The sequence below is a fragment of the Electrona antarctica genome (assembly GCF_951216825.1).
Source record: "Electrona antarctica genome assembly, chromosome: 16".
Classification (NCBI taxonomy): Eukaryota; Metazoa; Chordata; class Actinopteri; order Myctophiformes; family Myctophidae; genus Electrona; species Electrona antarctica.
The window spans coordinates 11299460-11323605 of record NC_136797.1 but is presented as its reverse complement, the minus strand read 5'-3'; the positions used below and the strand labels follow the sequence as shown (position 1 = coordinate 11323605).

The 24146-nt window shown below is 43.9% G+C and overlaps 1 protein-coding gene across 4 annotated transcripts in view; it reads left to right on the top strand.

Moving 5' to 3' along the window:
* The window catches only part of sardh (sarcosine dehydrogenase), a 134230-nt gene that overhangs the window by 82693 nt on the left and 27391 nt on the right, over positions 1 to 24146 (top strand). For all 4 annotated transcript variants that reach the window (XM_079524996.1, XM_079524997.1, XM_079524995.1 and 1 more), the window contains 4 exons: positions 10219 to 10309; positions 13111 to 13252; positions 22140 to 22223; positions 22927 to 23040. In XM_079524996.1, coding sequence (XP_079381122.1) covers positions 10219 to 10309; positions 13111 to 13252; positions 22140 to 22223; positions 22927 to 23040 — 431 coding nt within the window. The remainder of the gene's footprint in view (positions 1 to 10218; positions 10310 to 13110; positions 13253 to 22139; positions 22224 to 22926; positions 23041 to 24146) is intronic.

Genomic DNA, 24146 nt, shown 5'->3' with positions numbered 1-24146 from the left:
GGCAATCCCGTTAATTGGAAGGTCACGATGTTTGATCCTGGGCGACAGCTGGTGTTGTCCCATCAAATAACCATTGTGTACCGACTGTGAAAGTGAGGCGTTTGAACTTCTGCATACACTCACTCATCATGTGTGTGATAAGAGCATCTGCCGTGTGCTGAAAATGCTACTGTACGAGACAGAGAGAGCTGGATAAGGACATTTGAGCCTACTTTATATACTTAGTTTTATGATGGTGTTGCTTAGCCGGTGTTGTTTTTGGCAGCACATTTAGATTTTAGTTTTGATCATAGTCTTTTGAGTAGTTTTTTCACTTTGTTTTAGTCACATTTTAGTCACCTGGAATGTGTTGGTGTTAGTCTAGTTTTAGTCGACTAAATGTACAGGTGATTTAGTCGAACAAAATGTATTTTGGCGGGCCTTGATGGAAAATAGCCGATCTACAAGCGCACAAGCCCATAAGCTTGAAGATCGGCTATTTTCAGCATGCAACAAAGTGTAAAATGACTTATACTGGATCTCTTGTCCATTAGTCCCTTCCTAACATTTTAGTCTACTTTTTATTTGTTGACGAAATCGTCAGTATATTCAGTCTTAGTTTCAGTCATCATAGCTTAGATTTCATGTAGTTTCCATGTAGTTTTCGTCAGTGGAAAAAGGTAGTCGACGGACATTTTTCGTCTTGGTCTTAGTCGACGAAAACAACACCGGTTACTTACTCACGTCTGTAGCCCGAGGGCTCACCAGGCATCCCCGATCCTGGACCAATTTCTCCCGCTGTCCCCATGTCGGGTCAGACCTGTTCACATCTGCATCCAGGCCACGCTGCCAGGAGCTTTGGTGTTTTACTTTAAAGCCCTTGTGGATTTCCAAAAGAGGGCATAATATCATATTGGATGCAGGCTTGCGAAGAGCATGACCAATCCCCCCCTCCAGCGCCTTTGGAGGATTCTTGTTCGCTGCCACAGTTACTTGTATCTGGCCATGGAATTTGTATAGATCTCTTCTGGAGTGTTACAGGGCTTGACATTATCTTTTTGAGGCACTTGTCCTTTGGACAAAAGTCCGGGCACAAAAGTAAATTGTTGCCCGGTGAATACACGTTTGAATATTAGATGAATGTTCACAGACATTCTAAGGCTATTAACTTAAACTGAGATCTACATACATTTAAAGTATTCCAAATATACTGCCATAGACTGTTGTTAAATGCCATGGTGTTGCTTGCCGGAAATAACATTTGTTAGATTGGACATCGGCAAGCAACACCATTGTTGGATGAAGTATATATATATAGTATATAGTATAGTATAGTATATATAGTTTTTTAACACTTTCGGGGCCTTAGAATAATCTATCCATCCTATCTAGGCTGCCAGGGATTGATCTATTACCTTTGGAGCATAACGCCAAAGTATTTGCAGCTTTGATCGACGAAAATCCAGCGGAAAATACTAGTCCCATGGTTTGTTGTTGAAGAGAAAAACATGCCGCCATTACGATGCGAAACGAACACAGCCTCCACAGCATGTTGTAGTCTAAACAAACCACTCGTCATCATAACGCAACGGCCTGCGTCCGCGACAAATCCGCTCTTTTTAATTATTTAAAAAACAGCGACTTAAACGCATTAAACAAATAGCGGGTTTAGCGTATTACGCAGCACCGACCCATTAATTAAATAGCGGGTAACGCGGGTGACGCAGTAGAACTGTTAAAGAGGAAGAAGGAATCATCCATGGCTGTTGACTTAAGGAGAGCTGACAACCGTTTAGCAGACAAGTCGGTATAACTACACAATATCTTTTATTAATCCAACACTAAAGCGGGTGTGGGGGAGACGGTGGTGAGACTGAAAGGGAAAGACGGTTGGGTGATGCTGCCCCAAAGTATTTAGGCCATGTTCATGGTAATGCAGTTCAAAATTCTGTTTTTTTTTTTTTATCGTATCCCTCCCCAATGGAGTCATTGCTCATTCCCCCATCCCTCCCTGTCACTAGTGGCAACCCCTAAGGACCAACAGAAGGGTTTATCAGTGACAGAGACTTTAGACATTATGCGGAAATGGAGTAACGAAAGGTTGAAAACAAATATCTTATAATTAATATATTTATACACTGAAATATGGTTACTTAGCCCAGCAAGAGAAGTCGACTAAGACGAAAAATGTTTTTCGCTGAGGAAAACTAAATGGAAACTAAATGAAAACGAAGCTATGCTGACTAAAACTAAGACTAAATATATAGACAATTTCGTCAACAAATAAATACTAGTAGAAGGGACTAGTGGACAAGAGATCCAGTATAAATCATTTTACACTTGGTTGCATGCTGAAAATAGCCGATCTACAAGCTCACAACGCGTCGCGCTGCGACACGTTGTGAGCTTGTAGATCGGCTATTTTCAGCAAGTGTAAAATCAGCCATTACGACACCATCAAGGCCCGCCAAAATACATTTTAGTCGACTAAATCAACTGTAGATTTAGTTGACTAAAATTAGACTAACACTACAACATTCCGGGTGACTAAAATGTGACTAAAACTAATTGAAGTTTTATTCCAAAGACTATGACCAAACTAAAATTTAAAATGTTCTGCCAAAAACTAAAACTGCTTCCAACTGCGTAGTCGTAAGACCCAACAATGCTTGAGAGCGATAGTAAAACACAGAGGAAGAGACGCTATTAAAAATAGACTTTAGGAATATGAATTAGAAGTGATGATAGCATAGTTTCTTTTGGCTTGACTCTGGCCGAGCCCTCACCGATCTCTGTGGACATACTCTGGGTGAAAAATGAATAATGGATTGCTCTTGTCTTTACACTGAATCCACTGACACTCCTACGCACGCACGCACGCACTCACGCACACCGTACACGTCTCCCGGAATTTCCCCCAGTGAGGGGCAGTGTTGTTTTTGGCAGCACATTTTGATTTTAGTTTTAGTCCTAGTCTCTTGAATAGTCACATTTTAGTCACCTGGAATGTCTTGGTGTTAGTCTAGTTTTAGTCGACTAAATATCACAAGGTTTTAGTCGACTAAATCTACAGTTGATTTAGTCGACTAAAATGTTTTTTTGGCGGGCCTTGATGTCGTCGTAATGACTGTTTTTACACTTACTGAAAATAGTATATATATTTATATATATATATTTTCAGCATAGTCTAGTTCATATTTTTTTGACAATTGTCAATATATTTAGTCTTAGTTTTAGTCGGCATAGCTTAGTTTTTATTTAGTTTCCATTTAGTTTTTGTCAGTGGAAAAAGGTAGTCGACGGACATTTTTCGTCTTAGTTTTAGTCGACGAAAACAACACTGGGCTGGACGGCAGTTCCACAGGCTGTGGAATATTTTCAAATGGGGGCCATTTTCATATAATTTATGGGGTCCTTGACATGAAATAGTTTTGAGAACCACTGATATAGAACCGTAGGTTTTTCCAGAAAACTGTCATGATTTAGAAGACATGAATGAATGAATGAAGACATGAATGCCACAGACGAAAAACGGACGTCTAAGTCCACATTATTTATCCATAATATATAAATGATAGACAAGTAAGACGCGTGAACGCGGGAAGCAAACACAGGTCGTAAATTGCAATAACGACAATTAGAATAAATTACGTACTTTTTTAAGGTTTTTTTTAAAGTTCTCTTTTTTTTAATTTTATTTTTTAAGTGTTTTTTTAAGATTTTTTTTAAGTTCTTTTTTTTTAGTGTGTGTATGTGTGCGTGCGTAGTGCTCACTGCGTTCGCAATCACTGCGTTCGCAATAAGGGGTCAGGACAACGAGGCCTTTTCGTGGAGGGGTCAGAATGAAATTTGGACTTAGACTGTTTTTCGTCTGTGGTACTCAAGAACCGAGCTCAGGTCTATATGGGTTAAGGGAAGACTTGAGCCCCTGGGCAGCGTGGAGATTGGAACATTACAGACCACTGGGTCAAACAGAACACTGACCCGTGGTCTCTATTGGAACATTACAGACCACTGGGTCAAACAGAACACTGACCCCGTGGTCTCGACTGTCTCTGAACACTATAGAGAGTTTGACATCGTGTCTATAAAAGTACTACCGTTAGATCCAAACAGTGTGTTTAGTAACTGTATGAACACTGGCTTGAGAGATTTAGAGCTCTCTTTTACATTTGCCCAACAAAGATTGTTTGGACAGCGCACACAGAGAGAGAGAGAAATATAGAGTGACGCGTGTGTGCGAGTGTGCGTGTGCGCGCGCGTGCACTTTTAGAAATGGCTAACGCTATGCAACGGTATAATGTTAATTCATTCATGTATTCGCCCTGTACGGTAGATTTATTCAACGTGATGAACTAGACTCCTCCTGATGTAGGATGCTGTGTCTCATCATCGCTGATTCACTCACTACTGCTGTTCTTCTAGTCTGTCGGTCAAAACTGTCTGCCATGTGTCAGTCTGCCAGATTGATGGGCTTTTGGGGGTGCCTGCCGGTGGCTCAGCCAGTTAGTAGATCCTTTTGGGGGTGCCTGCCGGTGGCTCAGCCAGTTAGTAGATCCTTTTGGGGGTGCCTGCCGGTGGCTCAGCCAGTTAGTAGATCCTTTTGGGGGTGCCTGCCGGTGGCTCAGCCAGTTAGTAGATCCTTTTGGGGGTGCCTGCCGGTGGCTCAGCCAGTTAGTAGATCCTTTTGGGGGTGCCTGCCGGTGGCTCAGCCAGTTAGTAGATCCTTGTACGTTGCATGTTTGAATCTGACTCCCATTGCAGTTGTTGTTTTTTTCGTCGACTACCTCTTTTCCACTGACGAAAACTAAATGAAAACTAAGCTATGATGACTAAAACTAAGACTAAATATAGTGACAATTTTGTCAACAAATACAAACTAGACTAAAATGTTAGCAGGGGACCAGTGGACGAGAGATCCAGTGTAAGTCATTTTACACTTGGTTGCATGCTGAAAATAGCAGACGCGTTGTGTAAAATCAGTCATTATGACGGCATTATGGCACGCCAAAATACATTTTGGTCGACTAAATCAACTGTAGATTTAGTCCACTAAAATCTGATGATATTTAGTCGACTAAAACTAGACTAAACACTAAAACATTCCAGGTGACTAAAATGTGACTAAAACTAAATGAAAGCTATTCAAGAGACTACCGGTATGACTAAAACTAAAATCAAAATGAGCCGCCAAAAACAACACTGCTCCATTGTCTCGCTCTCTCTCTCTCTCTCTCTCTCTCTCTCTCTCTCTCTCTCTCTCTCTCTCTCTCTCTCTCTCTCTCTCTCTCTCTCTCTCTCTCTCTCTCTCTCTCTACACTCTGCTATCTAATGAAAGCAACAGCAAATATTTGTCTGTCAATCACTCAGAGTCAGTTTGATCTACAACGGTTGTTCTCAAACTTTTTTTCACATCCCATGTTATTTAGGAGATATGCCAGAGACACCAATAAGAAAAGATTTGTTCGGCTCTAGCAGGGATTCTCAACCGTTTAAATTTCAAGCACCCCCCAGTTGGACATGCATTAGGCTACGGACCCCCTTTTTAATGGCATTTGTATCTCTGGGACCCCCAATTTATATCGTAACAAATGAGTGTACAAATGGAACCAAATGGACGGTTCCATTTTTCTGAGTTTACAGACCCATAATGGTCCATTTGGTTCCTAACTATCATTTAGCTGGGGACCCCCTGGAACTCCCTCAAGGACCCCTGGGGGGGCCCTGGACCCCACTTTGGGAGCCTGGAACGTGGATACAAATCAGATAACAATTCATGACAATGATTCTTAAATCTATACTTAAAACCCATTTTGGGCGGGAACCCCTTTTGGTGTTAGCATTATGTTATGCTTTAGCTATTGAAAAATAGCAGATCTACAAGCTCATAGAGCGGCACCGAGTGGCGCGCTACGAGCTTGTAGGTCTGCTATTTTTGAAAAATCGAAGAACGACTGACATAGAAACATAGCTTTTTCAGAAAACTGTCAGGATGTAGAAGACATTTTTAGAATCTGATCTCAGGTCAAAATGGGTTAAAGAGAGAGATGTTTAGGTCCACCAAAGCCTCTTCCTCGAAAAAAACAAAACAATGTGTCACCTTGCAGCTGATGAATAAAGTAAAGGTTTGCCACGCAGTAACGAGTTGGTGCTACTGCCAAGTTCAAAGTACCTTCCCAGTCTAATTCTGACTTCTGGCCATTAGCAAAGACGGGAGGTGTGGATGCAATTTTTGATTGGCCGGAATGAGTTGATGTATGATGATGTACAATGATAAGAGCGCCCCTCACTTCACACAGGTGTGATTTTTTTATGACCAATGTGTTTTGACTGTATGATTTCCCGTTAAATTTCCCGTAAATTAAAGCTAGTCCACCATTGGTCTTTCAGTCTTTAGTCACAGTGGTTCCCAAACTTTTTCATGTGAAGGACCCCCAAATTGACACAAATTTGGTTCATAACTATCATTTAGCTGGGGACCCCCTGGGACTCCCTCAAGGACCCCCCCTGCCCTCAAGGACCCCCACTTAGGAACCACTGCTTTAGCATACATTGGAGCAGAGATCATTTTCGTTATGGAGCTGGTGGTACAGCCAGCAGAACAGACACTGCATAATTAACTGCAAGGATGTCCCCACTGTGAATGTGGCGATATGCCCCCCAGCGATATGCCCCCCAGACATCTACCCCCCCCCCCCCCGCTTGATACGCACACACTCAAACACTCTCTTATCTCTGATGTCGATTATGAAAACCCAGCTATAGTCTTATCTTCTATCGAATACATCTAGGCGTGTGTGTGTGTGTGTGTGTGTGTGTGTGTGTGTGTGTGTGCATGGAGATCCCAGCACCCTCCCAAGTCGGTGCGTCATGGATGGAATGACGTCATTAGACTGTGATACTGCGATTACAGTGGGAGGAGGGAGCGGGGAGATGACGAGAGTGGGTACTACAATGGTTCTCTCTATGAAAGCAAAACTGGTGGTATAACACTTTTAAGGGCTTTAGATTAACCCATTTTTACAGTTTTCTGAAAAAGCTATGTTTCTGTCAGTCGTTCTTCGATTAAAAAAAAATAGCAGACCTACTGGGGCGGCTGTGGCTCAGGAGGTAGAGCAGGTCGTCCAATGACCCCAGGGTAGGCGGTTCGAATCCCGGCTCCTCCTGTCCACATGTCGAAGTGTCCTTGGGCAAGACACTGAACCCCACGTTGCCTCCAATGAGTCGGTCGGTGTGAGCTCGCCACCATTGGTGTGTGTGAATGTGGGAAGTGAGGACGCTGGCGTTGACTGTTCGCCGCTTCACCTCCCAATGTATGAATGAATGAACCATTGTAAAGCGCTTTGAGCACTTGGAAAAGCGCTATAAAAATGCAATTCATTACAAGCTCGTAGCGCGCCACTTGGTGGCGCGCTATAAGCTTGTAGATCTGCTATTTTTGAGTGGTGTAAACCACTCCTACAACTGGCTTTGTTAGTTTGTCTGTCTGTCTGTTCGTACCAAAAAATGAGCACGGTTGCTATGGTCACCCAGTTCACACGGGTGTGATTTCATTACGTCAGACATTACGTCAGACCACAGCTGATCAGTCTATATAAGACCTTACACCACTCAGTTCACACGGGTGTGATTTTTGAGTGGTGCAAACCACTCCAACAACCAGCTTTGTCTGTACCCGTGTACCTGTACGTGTACCCGTGTACCTGTACGTGGCCCCACGCACAGGTGAGCATGGTTGCTATGGTTAGTGTGTGACGTCACTGCACCACTCAGTTCACACGGGTGTGATTTTTCAATAGCTAAAGCATAACATAATGCTTACACCAAAAGGGGTTCCCGCCCAAAATGGGTTAATATAATCGGACCACCTAGGCTGCCGGGATCGATCTATTACCTTTGGAGCATAACGCTGAAGTATTTGCAGCTTTGATTCACGAAAATCCAGCGGAAAATACTAGTCCCATGGTTTGTTGTTGGAGAGAAAAACATGCCTCCATTATTACAGTGCGAAACGAAAACAGCCTCCACAGCATGTTGTAGTCCAAACAAACCAGCCGTTCACTTTGGACTCATTGAACTCATTTTCCCAGAAGCCCTAGCAGCCCAGAGCATGGCTTGATTTCCGGTTTCGTCATCATAACGTGACGGCCTCGTCACCAGGTCCGCGACAAATCCGCTCTTTCTTTTTAATTATAAATAAACGGCGAATTAAACACATTAACCCATTTTGGTGTTTTGAGCATTATGTTATACTTTAGCCATTTAAAAATAGCAGATCTACCGAGTGAGCTTGTAGATCGGCTATTTTCAGCAAGTTTAAAATCTGCCATTACGACAGCATCAATTAAGGCCCGCCAAAATACGTTTTAGTCGACAATCAACTGTAGATTTGAGACTAAAGTCTCATGATATTTAGTCGACTAAAACTAGACTAAACACTAAAACATTCCAGGGGACTAAAATGTGACTAAAACTAAATGGAAACTATTCAAGAGACTATGACTAAAACTAAAATCAAAATTTGCTGCCAAAAACAACACTGCATGCAGGAGCCAGCTAGGCGTTGATACTAGAAACTGGTAGAGGAACAAAGCATCTGCCACCCTAAAAAACCCAAAAGAATAATGACGGAAAGAGACATTGAGCCGAGTGAGAAGTGAGTGAAAGACGGGAACAGATATCACGGATGACATGACTGAGTGGGAGAGGAGGGGGGAATAGGGGGGGGGGGGCATCTCACGCAACCATACATCACCGGGGCGAATATCTTGGCTGACATTTATCAGTGTCACCCTCCCCTGCTGCTGGTCGTCTCAATGATGTCTTGGGGAGAGCTCCATCATCCCTCCCTCCCACCACCCCCTCGTTTCCATCTCGTCCGTCCGTCCGTCCGTCCATTCATATTGTCTGCCCGCCCCGTCGGGGCCCAGAGCGACAGCTACCAGTACGCTCCAGACTGAAGTGATGAGAGAGCGGGGGTGTTGTGTTGTTGTGTGAGGGATGGCGTCGAGAAGGAAGGGTGAAAGATGAATGCAAGGACGCACCAGTCATGTTGCTGCATGTTGATGCTGTCCTCGATGAAATGCGTGGCTGCGCGGTACACACACACACGCACGCACGCACGCGTGGTAGGCACAAATTATGTCATCAGCAGCAACTAGGAAAATACAAGAGGCCAGTGCTGCTGAAAGGCAGCAACTCATTAGTCCAGCGGTGTTTGATCAGCATTTTTTGATTGCTATAAAAACGGAATCGTCTGTTAAGAGTGATTATAAACCAACTGTTGGAGATCCTATTGGGTGGAGCTGGTGAGGTTCAAACCCCTCACGTGTTTCAGACCATGTATGGGAAACTGGCGGCCCCGGGGGGGCCCAGTGGTTCTCAAACATTTTCATGTCAGGCCCAGTGGTTCTCAAACATTTTCATGTCAAGGACATGAAAATGTAATTGACCGCCGACCCCCATCTGAAAATATGTTGTTCCAGGGAACCCCCCAGAAACAAAGAGTTAAAAACGCTCACTCTGAAAGAATATATATTCAAAGATTTGTGCCACATTTGAATGATTTTTCAAAAATAGCAGACCACCTACAAGCTCGTAACGCGGCACCGAGTGCCGCGCTATGAGCTTGTAGGTCTTCTATTTTTCAATAGCTAAAGTATAACATAATGCTTTAACATCAAAAGGGGTTCTCGCCCCGGAATGTGTTAAAGATTGTTAAGAAATGTCCAAAAATAGCAGATTTACAAGCTTGCAGCGTGGCACGACGTACAAGTGTGAGCTTGCCTTGTACATATGTGTGAATTCTTCTTTCTCTCTCTCTCTCTCTCTCTGTGTGTCAGGGCTGACGTCACGACTACCTAGTCGTTACGTCACTCCCTCCTTTTATAAGGCCTCGTGCCAGAATTATCCACTGTCGGATTATAGATTTGCTTTTGTATTTGTTAAGAACTTAACTCTAACTCTAAACTCAAGCCAAACCTTTCATCTCTAAACTATCTACTCGGCAGTCTTTAGCCAAGACTTCACCTCTATCTAAGTTAGGGGTTACATCTAGTCAGCACTTCCGCTTTTGTGACTCGCGGAAAACTATCAATCCTTACACTGTGTGTGTGTGTGTGTGTGTGTGTGTGTGTGTGTGTGTGTGTGTGTGTGTGTGTGTGTGTGTGTGTGTGTGTGTGTGTGTGTGCGTGTGTGTGTGTGCGTGCGTGCGTGCGCGCGCGCGCGCAACATTTGCAGGAATGATGTTGGGTGGAGGTTGCGGTAGAGAACTGGCCCACTGGATTATACACGGCCGCCCAGAAAAGGATATGTATGGATATGACATCAGGTACGTCAACACACACACACACCAGTGTTGCTTTCGTCGACTAAAACTAAGACGAAAAATGTTCGCCGACTACCTTTTTTCACGGACGAAAACTAAATGGAAACTAAATGAAAACTAAGCTATGATGACTAGAACTAAGACGAAATATACTGACAATTTCAAATAAAAACTAGACTAAAATGTTAGGAAGGGACTGGTGGACAAGAGATCCAGTATACGTCATTTTACACAAGCGCTGCAACGCGTTGTGAGCTTGTAGATCGGCTATTTTCAGCAAGTGTAAAATTAGGGCTTTCGACTGCATCAAGGCCCGCCAAAATACATTTTAGTCGACTAAAACATTCCGGGTGACTAAAATGTGACTAAAACTAAATAAACTATTCAAGAGACTATGACTAAAAACTAAAATCTAAATGTGCTGCCAAAAACAACACTGACACACACACACACACACACACACACACACACACACACACACACACACACACACACACACACACACACACACACACACAGTAAAAGGATACCGTATGTATGGATATGACATCAGGTACATCAACAGTCGGACACACACACACACACACACACACACACACACACACACACACACACACACACACACACACACAGTAAAGCAAAAAAGCATAGTACATGAAATACTTTATCCCATTTTGACCTGAGGACGATTCTACAAATGTCTTCTAAATCCTCACAGTTTAATGAAAAACCTGTTTCTAGGTCAGTCGTTCTCAAACAATTTCATGTCAAGGACCCCCAGAATTATCTATATTTGGCCGCCGACCCCCATCTAAAAATATGTTGTTCCAGGTCTGCTATTTTTGAAAAATCGAAGAACGACATAGAAACATAGCTTTTTCAGAAAACTGTCATGATTTAGAACAGGGGTTCTCAACCCGTGGGTCGCGACCCCTCGGGGGGTCGCCAAAATATTTTAGGGGGTCCCCAAATTATTAAAAAAAAAAAAAAAAAAAGATTTTTTTTTAAATTTTATTTTCACGATTTTTCAAAAATAGCAGACCTACAAGCTCATAGCGCGCCACTCGGTGGCGCGCTATGAGCTTGTAGATCTGCTATTTTTCAATAGCTAAATTATAACAATGCTTAAAACACCAAAAGGGGTTCCCGCCCAAAATGGTTTAAGGTTATTGTAGAAGTCAATTTATATTGGGGGTCGGGAGGGGGCGGGGCGGGGGTCCCGAGACATTGCCAAAGCATTTCCGGGGGTCCCCGGCCAAAAACGTTGAGAACCCCTGATTTAGAAGACATTTTTAGAATCTGGTCTCGGGTCGAAATGGGGTTTAACTAAAAGTTTCCCATTGTTCTTCTTCCCTCTGCTGTCTCAGACGCTTCCATAAAGTTTCCCATTGTTCTTCTTCCCTCTGCTGTCTCAGACGCTTCCATAAAGTTTCCCATTGTTCTCCTTCCCTCTGCTGTCTCAGACGCTTCCATAACTCCTTGTTCTTCTTCCCTCTGCTGTCTCAGACGCTTCCATAACTCCTTGTTCTTCTTCCCTCTGCTGTCTCAGACGCTTCCATAACTCCCTGTTCTTCTTCCCTCTGCTGTCTCAGACGCTTCCATAACTCCCTGTTCTCCTTCCCTCTGCTGTCTCAGACGCTTCCATAACTCCCTGTTCTTCTTCCCTCTGCTGTCTCAGACGCTTCCATAACTGTTCTTCTTCCCTCTGCTGTCTCAGACGCTTCCATAACTCCATTGTTCTTCTTCCCTCTGCTGTCTCAGACGCTTCCATAACTCCCTGTTCTTCTTCCCTCTGCTGTCTCAGACGCTTCCATAACTCCCTGTTCTTCTTCCCTCTGCTGTCTCAGACGCTTCCATAACTCCATTGTTCTCCTTCCCTCTGCTGTCTCAGACGCTTCCATAACTCCATTGTTCTTCTTCCCTCTGCTGTCTCAGACGCTTCCATAACTCCATTGTTCTTCTTCCCTCTGCTGTCTCAGACGCTTCCATAACTCCATTGTTCTTCCTTCCCTCTGCTGTCTCAGACGGTTCCATAACTCCCTGTTCTTCTTCCCTCTGCTGTCTCAGACGCTTCCATAACTCCCTGTTCTTCTTCCCTCTGCTGTCTCAGACGCTTCCATAACTCCCTGTTCTTCTTCCCTCTGCTGTCTCAGACGCTTCCATAACTCCCTTGTTCTTCTTCCCTCTGCTGTCTCAGACGCTTCCATAACTCCATTGTTCTTCCTTCCCTCTGCTGTCTCAGACGGTTCCATAACTCCCTGTTCTTCTTCCCTCTGCTGTCTCAGACGCTTCCATAACTCCCTGTTCTTCTTCCCTCTGCTGTCTCAGACGCTTCCATAACTCCCTGTTCTTCTTCCCTCTGCTGTCTCAGACGCTTCCATAACTCCCTGTTCTCCTTCCCTCTGCTGTCTCAGACGCTTCCATAACTCATTGTTCTTCTTCCCTCTGCTGTCTCAGACGCTTCCATAACTCCCTGTTCTTCTTCCCTCTGCTGTCTCAGACGCTTCCATAACTCCCTGTTCTCCTTCCCTCTGCTGTCTCAGACGCTTCCATAACTCCCTGTTCTTCTTCCCTCTGCTGTCTCAGACGCTTCCATAACTCTGTTGTTCTTCTTCCCTCTGCTGTCTCAGACGCTTCCATAACTCCATTGTTCTTCTTCCCTCTGCTGTCTCAGACGCTTCCATAACCCATTGTTCTCCTTCCCTCTGCTGTCTCAGACGCTTCCATCACTCTGTTGTTCTTCTTCCCTCTGCTGTCTCAGACGCTTCCATAACTCCCTGTTCTTCTTCCCTCTGCTGTCTCAGACGCTTCCATCACTCCCTGACGGCCAACAGCCTCTGGATCAGAGAAAGGAGTCACGAGTCGTACGCCAAAAATTACTCTGTTGTCTTCCCTTACGACGAGCCGCTGGCCAGCCGCAACATGAGGAAGGACCCTTTCCATGAGGTAAATGATTTTTTTTATCACTATAGTCACTATACCTGGCCAACGGATAGGTATATATATATATAGCAGAACAACAGTGCATCAAAAGTATTAAGCCAACAATGTTACGAGCAAGCTTCAAAAACATTTATCTTTTTATTTGAAAACAAGGCACATTTACATGTTACGGTACATAAAAAAGGAACACGCCCTAATATATGTAATATAAAACTACAGCTAAGAGCATAACCTCAGTCTGTTCTGCTGTATGCAGAAGGGTAGAAAGCACATGGATTCTGAGGTGTGTGTGTGTGTGTGTGTGTGTGTGTGTGTGTGTGTGTGTGTGTGTGTGCGTGTGCGTGTGCGTGTACAAAACATAACTCTATGGTAAAACACGGCTCGTTAAAAGAACGTGCGCGTTGGCAATGTTTACAGAGTTGGACCCAGTCAATGCTCGGCTATAGGTGGCTAACAACAAAGTTTTCCTCACTCTTGTGGTGTTTTCCATAAGGATATGTCCGCGTGGGGTCCGCGTCGGGCGGACTTATTGGCCAGTCTATAGAAACAGTCCGCCGTCGGGACCACGGTTGTCCAGAACCGCCCCAAAAAGGTCTCTGCCCGGGCTCTGGACAGGGCCCCTGCCCGGGGTGTCCATATGTCTGCTGTGTTGCCACAGTAGCATTAAACACTTAAACCCTATATGCTTAGTTGACCGCGGTCCCCCAGGGCCCCTATTCTGGGATTTAATAACCTGCAGGAAATGTTGAACATTAAGGTTTTAAACGGTTTCTTCGAAACAACCCGTTTATTGTTGTTGTTGTTGTTGTTGTACCGTACGCAGCTAATCCAATTCCCCATGAGGTATTGTACTTTCTTTTTCTTCACCTGCCTACCAATTATTGTACTATTTTATGCCTGAGGCAGCCTGTTAGGAAAAAGGTCCACTTGTGTTTACCCTGCAATTCAAGGCCCATTCATTCCCTTTGCTGCCAAGAGGGCTCTCCATCTTTTTAAAATCTCTAAGATGTTTATCCTTGTTTTGATTGTTGTTGGTTCCCCCTGCACCCCCACCCCCCCGCCCCAACTTTCTTGTTTTTTTTTTGTGGCTCAGCGGTCCAGGCACGCGGTCCTTGGCTGGTAATCCAGCCTGGCAGTGTGCCGCGGGTTCGACTCCCGATCCTGACGGCCTTTACTGCATGTCACCCCCCCATCTCTCTCCCCATTTCCTGTCAGCCTACTTTCTATCCCTCCATAAAAAAATATAAAATAAAGGCGAAAGCCACACAAAAAACATTACAAAAAAATTAAAATCACCGGGAAAGAATATATATTCAAAGATTTGCGCCACATTTTCAAGATTTTTCAAAAATAGTAGATCTACAAGTTCATGGCACGGCACTCGTGCCGCGCCATGAACTTGTAGATCTGCTATTTTTCAATAGCTAAAGTGTAACATAATGCTTAAAACACAGATTACAATGAATGGAGAATTTAGAGATGGGATGAGAAGTTCAGTCACACGAGAGAGACTCGGAGTAGAACCGCTGCTCCTTCGCCTGGAAAGGAGCCAGCTTAGGTGGTTCGGGGCATCTGGTTAGGATGCCTCTCGGCGTCTCCCTAGGGAGGTCCTCGAGGCACGTCCCACTGGGAGGAGACCCCGGGCCAGACCACCAAGGCGCAGTTGGAGGAAACACATCGACTCACTAGCCTTGGAACGTCTGGGGATCCCCCAGGAGGAAGTCCAATTCAAAGGGCTTTATTGGCATGAGAAAACATACGTTTACATTGCCAAAGCAGAAAGCACAATACAACAATACAGCAATACAATCAAAACAAAGGAAGTCATTAATGTTGCTCTGGAGAGGGAAGTCTGGAGCACTCTGGTGGAGCTGTTGCCCCCGCAACCCGACTACGGATAAGCGGTTGAAGATGGATGGATGGATGTCTGAGCAAAACGACATGTTACGTCATGATGATGTACGATGATGAGAGCGCCCCCTCAACTCACACTGTGGGAGCTGTTGCCCCCGCGACCCGACTACGGATAAGCGGTTGAAGATGGATGGATGTATGTCTGAGCAAAACGACATGTTACGTCATGATGATGTACGATGATGAGAGCGCCCCCTCAACTCACACTGTGGGTGTGGGTTTTCCTTTTATGTAGCAGTTTGTTGTATTGAGCTGTTCTTTTGTTTGAATTGTACCCATTCTGCATACTGTGAAATGCAATTTTCAATCAATCAAACTCCCCACCATACCTCCCCCTCCCTCCACCACCCAACCAACCAACCCCTGTGTTCTTCTTTCTGCTACGTCTAGAGGCTAAAGAGCTGATTCAGAGCTGCTACGTCTAGAGGCTAAAGAGCTGATTCAGAGCTGCAGGGAGAACCTAGCATCTCTCAGCTGGGTCGTTTATCCCATTTAGGCCTGACGTTGAAATAAAATAAAAAGAATCTTCTAAATCCTGACAGTTTTCTGAAATACCTATGTTTCTATATCAGTGGTGCTCAAGATTCCATGTCAAGGAACCCCAAAAATTGTATGTAACTGGCCGCCGACCCCCATCTGAAAGTATGTTATTCAAGGGCCCCCCCCCTGAAGCAAAGATTTGAGTTAAAAACTTCCGCTGTGAAAGAATATATATTCAAAGATTTGCGCCACGTTTTCGCGATTTAGTGCCGCGCTACGAGCTTGTAGATCTGATATTTTTCAATAGCTATATAACGTAATGCTTAACCCCTTTTGGTGTTAGCATTATGTTATGCTTTAGCTATTGAAAAATAGCAGATCTACAAGCTCATAGCGCGCCAACTAGTGCCGCGCTATGAGCTTGTAGGTCTGCTATTTTTGAAAAATCGAAGAACCACTGACATAGAAACATAGCTTTTTCAGAAAACTGTCAGGATGTAGAAGACATTTTTAGAATCTGATCTCGGGTCAAAATTGGTTAAAAACACCAAAAGAAGGGTTCCCGTTCTGAATGTGTTAAGACTGTGATCCCTGCCAAGATGACTCTAAATGGGCCATTTGGCCTTGACGTTCTTGCCTACACCGAAGCGTCATTCCACTCTCCTCTGTGCTCTCTTGACACTCCACTAATGGCTCTTGATACATGCATGCCTTTTATTCAACTAATGGATCTTGATGTGCCTTTTTATTCGACGCCATAATGACCCACTTTGTGGTCATTTTCTATCCCACCATGCTTCGTTTAACCGCAAAGCATCTTCCAACTATGATTTAAAAGTCAATGGTATTAACGCAGGGTGGTTTCTGGATGCATCACTGTCAAATTAACTGCATTGTCCCAGTCGGTGTGTCGACAGAACTCCAGTATGATCCATTCTGTCAGCCCGATGACCGTTTATTCATCTTTAACCCATTTTGGGTGGGAACCCCTTTTGGTGTTAGCATTATGTTATGCTTTAGAAATTGAAAAATAGCAGATCTACAAGCTCATAGCGCGCCACTCGGTGGCGCGCTATGAGCTTGTAGATCTGCTATTTTTCAACTTGTAGGTCTGCTATTTTTGAAAAATCAAAGAACCACTGACATAGAAACATAGCTTTTTCAGAAAACTGTCAGGATGTAGAAGACATTTTTAGAATCTGATCTCAGGTCAGAATGGGTTAAGGGCTTAATACTGTATATACGGTATGAATGGCACAGATCTACAAGCTCACTAAAGCTGCATGCACGGCAATGTGTTATTTGCGATGCGAGATTGTATAGATTGTGACCTGGTAGATGTAGGTACACAGATTGTACGTTGTGTGAGCATGCACTGTAGATTGGCTATTTTTATACTTTCGCAGCAACTAGACTAGACTAGTCGACTAGTAAATCGGATCCACTAGTCGACCTTGTTGGTACTAGTTGACTAGTTGATTTTTTTTACCGATTTTGTAGGCCTCAAGATCATTATAGTTATAGTCCCCAATGTACACAGTTTTTAAATGTACAAATATTTACTAAAAGAAAAAAAAAAATATATATATATATATATATATTATTATTTTTCCTTTTCTTTTTTTGAGTGGTGTAAACCACTCCTACAACTGGCTTTGTTAGTTTACGTGTCTGTCCGTACCGGTGTCTGTCCGTACCAAAAAAGATGAGCATGGTTGCTATGGTCACCCAGTTCACACGGGTGTGATTTCATTACGTCAGACATTACGTCAGACCACAGCTGATCAGTCTATATAAGACCTTACACCACTCAGTTCACACGGGTGTGATTTTTTACATAATAGGTAGTTAAACAACTAGTCGACTAGTAAACTAGGCAACTAGTCGACTAGTAAACTAGGCAACTAGTCAACTAGTAAAAATGACTAGAAGTGAATGCCCTAGCTCAGACCTCAAATAGAGTGCACTCACTGCCTTTGAGTGAAATGACTCAGATAACAGTGACGATTCTACAAGATGTCACAAAGATGAGAGCCTAATGAAACTGTCTATATTTGGGGTATTTCAACCTTAACCCATTTTGGGCGGGAACCCCTTTTTGGTGTTAAGCATTATGTTATGCTTTAGCTATTGTTGCATTTACATTATCCAACAACACAACACGCATCACTTGAATAACTACCTCTCAAAACCTTATTACACCGGGCAAAGACTGAATATTTGCATGCATCACAGTTTTTTTTCTTGTATCTCGGTCTGATAAAAATGGCCCCTTATTGGCATGGCAACCAATACAAGGCCAGTTATTATGATGCTTTCTGTGTAATTACGATGCTATCTCTGTAACCAGCTCGCTGTAGTATAGTGCATTGTCATTACGAAGAAGACACAAATGACTACTCTCTCTGGCTCGAGAGGCTATGTAGCTCGGTGGAACGCACATCATCCTCCTGCAATACAAGGGTCCAATCCAACCGTCGACCAGCCCACTACAACCCTGCTAATCAGTCAGCGAGGCCCATATCGCCTAGCAACCAGCCCAAGAGCCTTGGAGGAACGTGTGTTTATGGGGGTGTATACCGGCGTATACGGGAGGGATGAGGATGGGGAGGGGGGTTGGGGGGGTTGAAATCTATTTATTATTTGTGAAAATTATCTTTTTGTTCCAAGATATTTGCGGTGGCCGGTAGAGCCAGTCACGATGCTGTACTTATCCTGGGATTTAGCAGCAAATACCACAACAACAACGTCAACAACAGCAGCAGAAACAACAGATGTATGTGTCAGGTGTTTGACGGATGCCAGAGAAGCTTGGCTATGTACAAATAATGAGACTGGTCTACTTTTAGGCGAAACGAGATGAATGTGATCGTTTTTAGAACATAAAAAAGGGCCATGCCTGACACCCGGTTGCCCACGTGTTCTCTCCCACCTCAGGAACATGGATGTAATTATAGATCGGTGTGGGAAGCTTTGGCAGGAGACTAGTGCTAGCAAGGAGCAGAAACATGGTGTTATCCTTACCTTACCGACAGTAGGCAACTGGCATTTTAACCCATTTAGACCCATGGACAAAAACAAGAATTGATTCAAATCAATTAATTACCAGCTGATTACAATCTTCAGAATTGTGCTATTATCTGAAATGTATATATCTGTGTCTGTTTGTGTGTGTGTGTGTGTAAACAACAACAGGATCTGTCCAGGTGAGTGTAGCCTAGTACAAAATGGAGCCAAACATTGGTGACTATCAAGTCATTAGAGGAAATGGAGGTTATTTGGAATGTGTTGTCTGTAGCTTGATTTAACAGACCGAAAACAAATTAGAGGGAACATTGCCGCGGACCACCGCACCAACCTCCGCAGGGACCCCCCTTATATTCAATCAATTCAATTCAAGAATTGATTCAATATGAATAATAACCAGCAGCTTCCGTATAGATGTGTGTTTAATATAAGGGGGGTCCCTGCAGAGGTTGGTGCGGTGGTCTGCGGCAATGTTACCTCTAATTTGTTTTCGGTGATTGTCCATAGTTAATCGCAAATTAATCGCATATTTTTATCCGTTCTAAATATACCTTAAATGAGTGGTTGTCAAGATTTGTCATATCAAGGCCCATTATTTATTCTGCATTTGAGGCACGGACCACCATTTGATGACATTTAGCCTTCCAGACCCAAACTAAAGAACTGTATTGATGTTGGTACCATTAGGAGAGATAACAGGCCAATGTTGATCAAATTAATTTGGCTACATTCTCAAATTGTGTAGAAGTAATGCAGATGTTTAACAATTTTTCAACTGTTGAGAGTGTGAAATTGAACCAAAAGGACCCACTTGGTTTAATTGTACTCGCAAGAGTTAAAGATGTGTAAGGGTTCATTTGGTTACCAAGTCTCCATCATGTAGCTGGGGACCACCTGGTGGTCCCCAGACCACAGGTTCAGAACCACTGCTTTAGTGCTTTTCAAAATACTCTTATCAACATGGGAGAATGTTGTTTTTGTTGCAAATGCCATGGAAGAGGGCAGAAATTCTCAAAGCATAAACTCCACACACACGCTGCGCGAGACGAGACCCCTCCGCTCCGCCTGCCTCTCTCCTGCAAGCCATAGTTGCAAGCACGCACACACACAGGCTGTCAACATTAGCTTTAGCAGGCATTAGCATGGTGCAAAAGTAACTGCTGTGTTTGTCTCCCGAAACTGTTCAGTTCAGCCTGCATGAACAGCGCTCGAGCGCTCGGTTTCTACCCCCTCAATGTCGTAACTCTTCTATGAGTTGGCTCTGGGTCAAACCACCGCGATGGGAAATGGCTGTGAATGTGCGTGGCAATGGAATTGGCCAATGCGAACTCTACAATCGTAATACTTTGGCACAACCCAACTATTGGCGAAGAACAATATTGATGTAACTAAGAGTTTCGATGAATTAGCTATATTTTATATACAGAGATTTAGAAGGAATAAGCGAAATCGTGAGGCGACAATTCCTCCTCCTCCTCCGCTGTTTCTCTTCTCCTGAGGAGAGATCACAGTGGGCGGTGGCTTCCAGGCGCGTGTGTGTGTGTGTGTGTGTGTGTGTGTGTGTGTGTGTGTGAGTGTGTGTGTGCGTGCGTGTGCGTGTGTGTCTGAGCCAATGGCGCGAGGGGAGGCAGTGTTGCCAGGTCTGCGAATTATAAGCGAGTTGGAGTGTGTGTAAGTAGTGTGTTGAAAGGTGTATTTTGTGGGCTTTTGAAATATGCAGACTTGGCAACACTCAGCAAGAAGTACTCGGCAGTATGGTTGCCAACTGTCGTGACAGAAATAAGCTAAGCAGCCTCCACGTTAGGCTGGAAATATGCAGGCAGGAAATATGCAGACTTGGCAACACTCAGCAAGAAGTACTCGGCAGTATGGTTGCCAGTGTTGCCAACTGTCGTGACAGAAATAAGCTAAGCAGCCTCCACGTTAGGCTGGATGGAAATATATGCAGACTTGGCTGGAAATATGCAGACTTGGCAACACTCAGCAGAATGATCTACCAGTGGACTAGGTGTTGATCTAGTGTTGCAAGTTTCCCATCCTAATACTGACCTGCCGATTCTTCGAATCAGCTGGTAAAAAGTCTTCTAAATCCTAACAGTTTTCTGAAAAACTCTTATGTTTCTATGTCAGTGGTGGTCAACCTTTTTCATGTCGAGGACACCCAGAATTATCTGTATTTGGCTGCAGACCCCCATCTGAAAATATGTTGTTCCAGAGACCCCCCCCCCCAGAAGCAAAGATTTGAGTTAAAAACGTGTATATTCAAAGATTTGTGCCACATTTTCACTATTTTTCAATAGCAAAATTAAAACATAACAGCAAAAGGGGTTCCCGATCGTCCAGAATGGGTTAACAAGGAGGGTGGTGAACTGTTAAATTGTTTTTGTTTTTTCGCCAAGACTGCTCTAGAAATCAATAATCAGCTGGAACGCATGCAACCAATTTGTGCTAAGAATGGGGGATCACCTCCTCCTTAAACCCATTCTGGACGGGAACCCCTTTTGGGGTTCTGTACAGTATGTACAGTATTCCAAAAACATATATATATATTTTTTGATGCTGCTATATACAGTAAATTAAGTTTTTCAGAAAACTTTGGTCAGGATTTAGAAGGTGTTTCTTTTAGAATGGGCCTCAGTCCAGAATGGGTTCTGGAAGGCAAATTCTGTTTTGACTCCTCTATGGTGAATCTATTGTCGCTGTTTTGAGAACATAATGTGGAAGAACGCCACATGAAGGCGCTGAATAATCCCACGAGAAACGGAACTAATAACCCAAACTTGTTCATGTCAAGAACCCCCAAAATGACACTTATTAGACTGATAAGAGAAGATTTTTACGGCTCTAGCAGTGATTTACCATTTTAATTTTAAGGACCCTCAGTTTGACATGCATTAGGCTACAGACCCCCCATTTAATGGCATTTCTATCTCTGAGACCCCGATTTATATTTTTTTGTAAAATCATCCATTTGTACACTCAGTTACAGACCCATAAGGGCCCATTTGGTTCCAAACTATCATTCAGCTGGAGACCCCCTGGAACTCCCGCAAAGACCCCTGGGGGTCATCGAAAATGTCCACCCCCTCCCCCCCCCCATTTTAGCCGACGAGATCGAAAATCTTAACGTTAATAACTCTTGATCTAAATCATTCCGTCCAATTCTAAGAAAAGATCATGTGTCCCACCGCGGTCCCGTCGCTAGTCACGGTAGAATTACTCATACCTCCCGTTGTTGTCGATCGTGTGTTTTGGCTACATTTAGCTGCTACAGCCACATCCGGGATAACATCCGGTCCGTCGCTAAATGTGCTCCGCTGCTATAAATTGCTGGGCGTTCTGATTTAATGGATTAAATAACCCTGCGCTCTCGTGGTGTTAAATGCTACTGTAAATCTCTCTCTCTCTCTCTCCGTCTGTGGGATGTAGGTGCTGACAGTAAATCTCTCTCTCTCTCCTCTCTCTCTAGGTGCTGACGGAGCAGGGCTGTGTGTTCCAGGAGAGACACGGCTGGGAGAGACCGGGCTGGTTCAACAAAGAGGCACCTGCTCCTGTAAGACTCTCACTCACACACACACACACACACACACACACACACACACACACACACACACACACTCACACCTGACTGACTGGTTCCATCATGCCAAGCACTGACTCCCACATAGCCATAGTATCATCTGGCCATATAGTGCCCCCCCGGCCTGCTTCCCCTGTTGTGAAAATAAGGGGTAGAGCACTACATTTTCTCGATTTTTTTCAAAAATAGCAGACCTACAAGCTCATAGCGCAGCACTCGGTGCCGCGCTACGAGCTTGTAGGTCTGCTATTTTTCAATATGCTTAACCCATTTAGACCTGGGACCAGATTCTACAAAATGTCTTCTAAATCATGACAGATTTCAGAGAAACCTGTCGGTGGTGCTCAACCTTTTTCATGTCAAGGACCCCCGGAAATATCTGTATTTGGCCGCCGACCCCCCCATCTGAAAATATGTTGTTCCAGGGACCCCCCACCCCCCCCCGAAGCAAAGATTTGAGTTCAAAACGTTCGCTCTGAAAGAATATGTATTCAAAGATTTGCGCCACACTTTTAAAAAAGTTTGGCGGGAAAGAAAATCCCAAAATTAGGTCCACATAATAAAACATAATAATGTAATATATATAATACATTTAAAAATCTATTTTTGAAAATGTTCCTGTAATGTTTATTTTTATGTATTTATTTATTGTGATTATTTCCCATTTCCCTGTCAGCTTGTGAGCTATGACTACTACGGGGCCTACGACACCCAGAGGAACGAGAACTACAAATACAACCAGCTACTGGGCAAAGAATACACTTTTGACTTCCCTCCACATCATGATGTGGTAAGAGTGTGTGTGCGTGCGTGCGTGCGTGCGTGCGTGCGTGCGTGCGTGCGTGCGTGCGTGCGTGTCCGTGCTTCAGTTTCCATGTGCCTATCGATTGCTTTCTATTCCTAAGTCCTCTACGACAGGGGTTCTCAACGTTTTTGTCTGGGGAAAAATAATTGCAAGCTCACAACGCGACGCGTTGTGAGCTTGTAGATCTGCTATTTTTGCAATTATTTTTGCAAAAATAATTGCCTATAGATAGGCTATTTTCTGGCTAAATTCTTTTCGCTCCTATGCCACCAAAATGTGGAACGCCCTACCAACAGTCATTAAGACATGTGAATCCCTTGACTCCTTCAAAACCGCTCTCAAAGGGCACCTAACTGGCCCCCGTAAAATCTGAATCGCCTTTTTTCCCCCTCACTGTATAATGTTTATTTTCCCTTTTTACCTCCTTTATGATGAATTCATGATCTGTTCTGTTCTTTGACTATATAGAAGTGTCTATTTGTACGTCTCTAAATGTTTTGATGAATTGAACATGGTGGACCCTCTTGTAAACAAGTGTAATGCTTAATTGGGTCGTCCACTCACAGTTAACAGTCTTTGTATTGAGTTTGTGCTTGAAATGTACTGTAATTCTGCAAACTGTTAATAAATATTTCAATCAATCAATCAATCAATGGAAAGAACTTAAAGAAGTGGCATTTGCATTTCTTTCACCATGTAGTAAATGCTGCATTCGTGGTCTGGAGCGGGCAGTTGTTTTTCAGACGGGTAAAAAGGGCAGGGGCTGAAGCCCCCTTTTGATGTCTATGTGTGCACGTCCCTGTTTGGAACGACTGTAGTGGCTGAGCACATTCAATTCAGTTTTATTGTCAAATCACAACAAGGTGTCTCAAGAAGACACTTTACACATCGAGCAGAAAACCCCGACAGACATCCCACCCAGAGCAGAGCAATATTGCGACAGTGGTACGACGAACAACTTCCCCCTTTTTAGGAAGAAACGTCAAGCAGAACCCGACTCTAGGGTGGGCGTGTCGACCGTGTCGGGGGAGAGAGAGAGGGGGGGGATAGAAAGAAAGAAATAGAAGAAAGATGGACAGGGAAGGTCATTA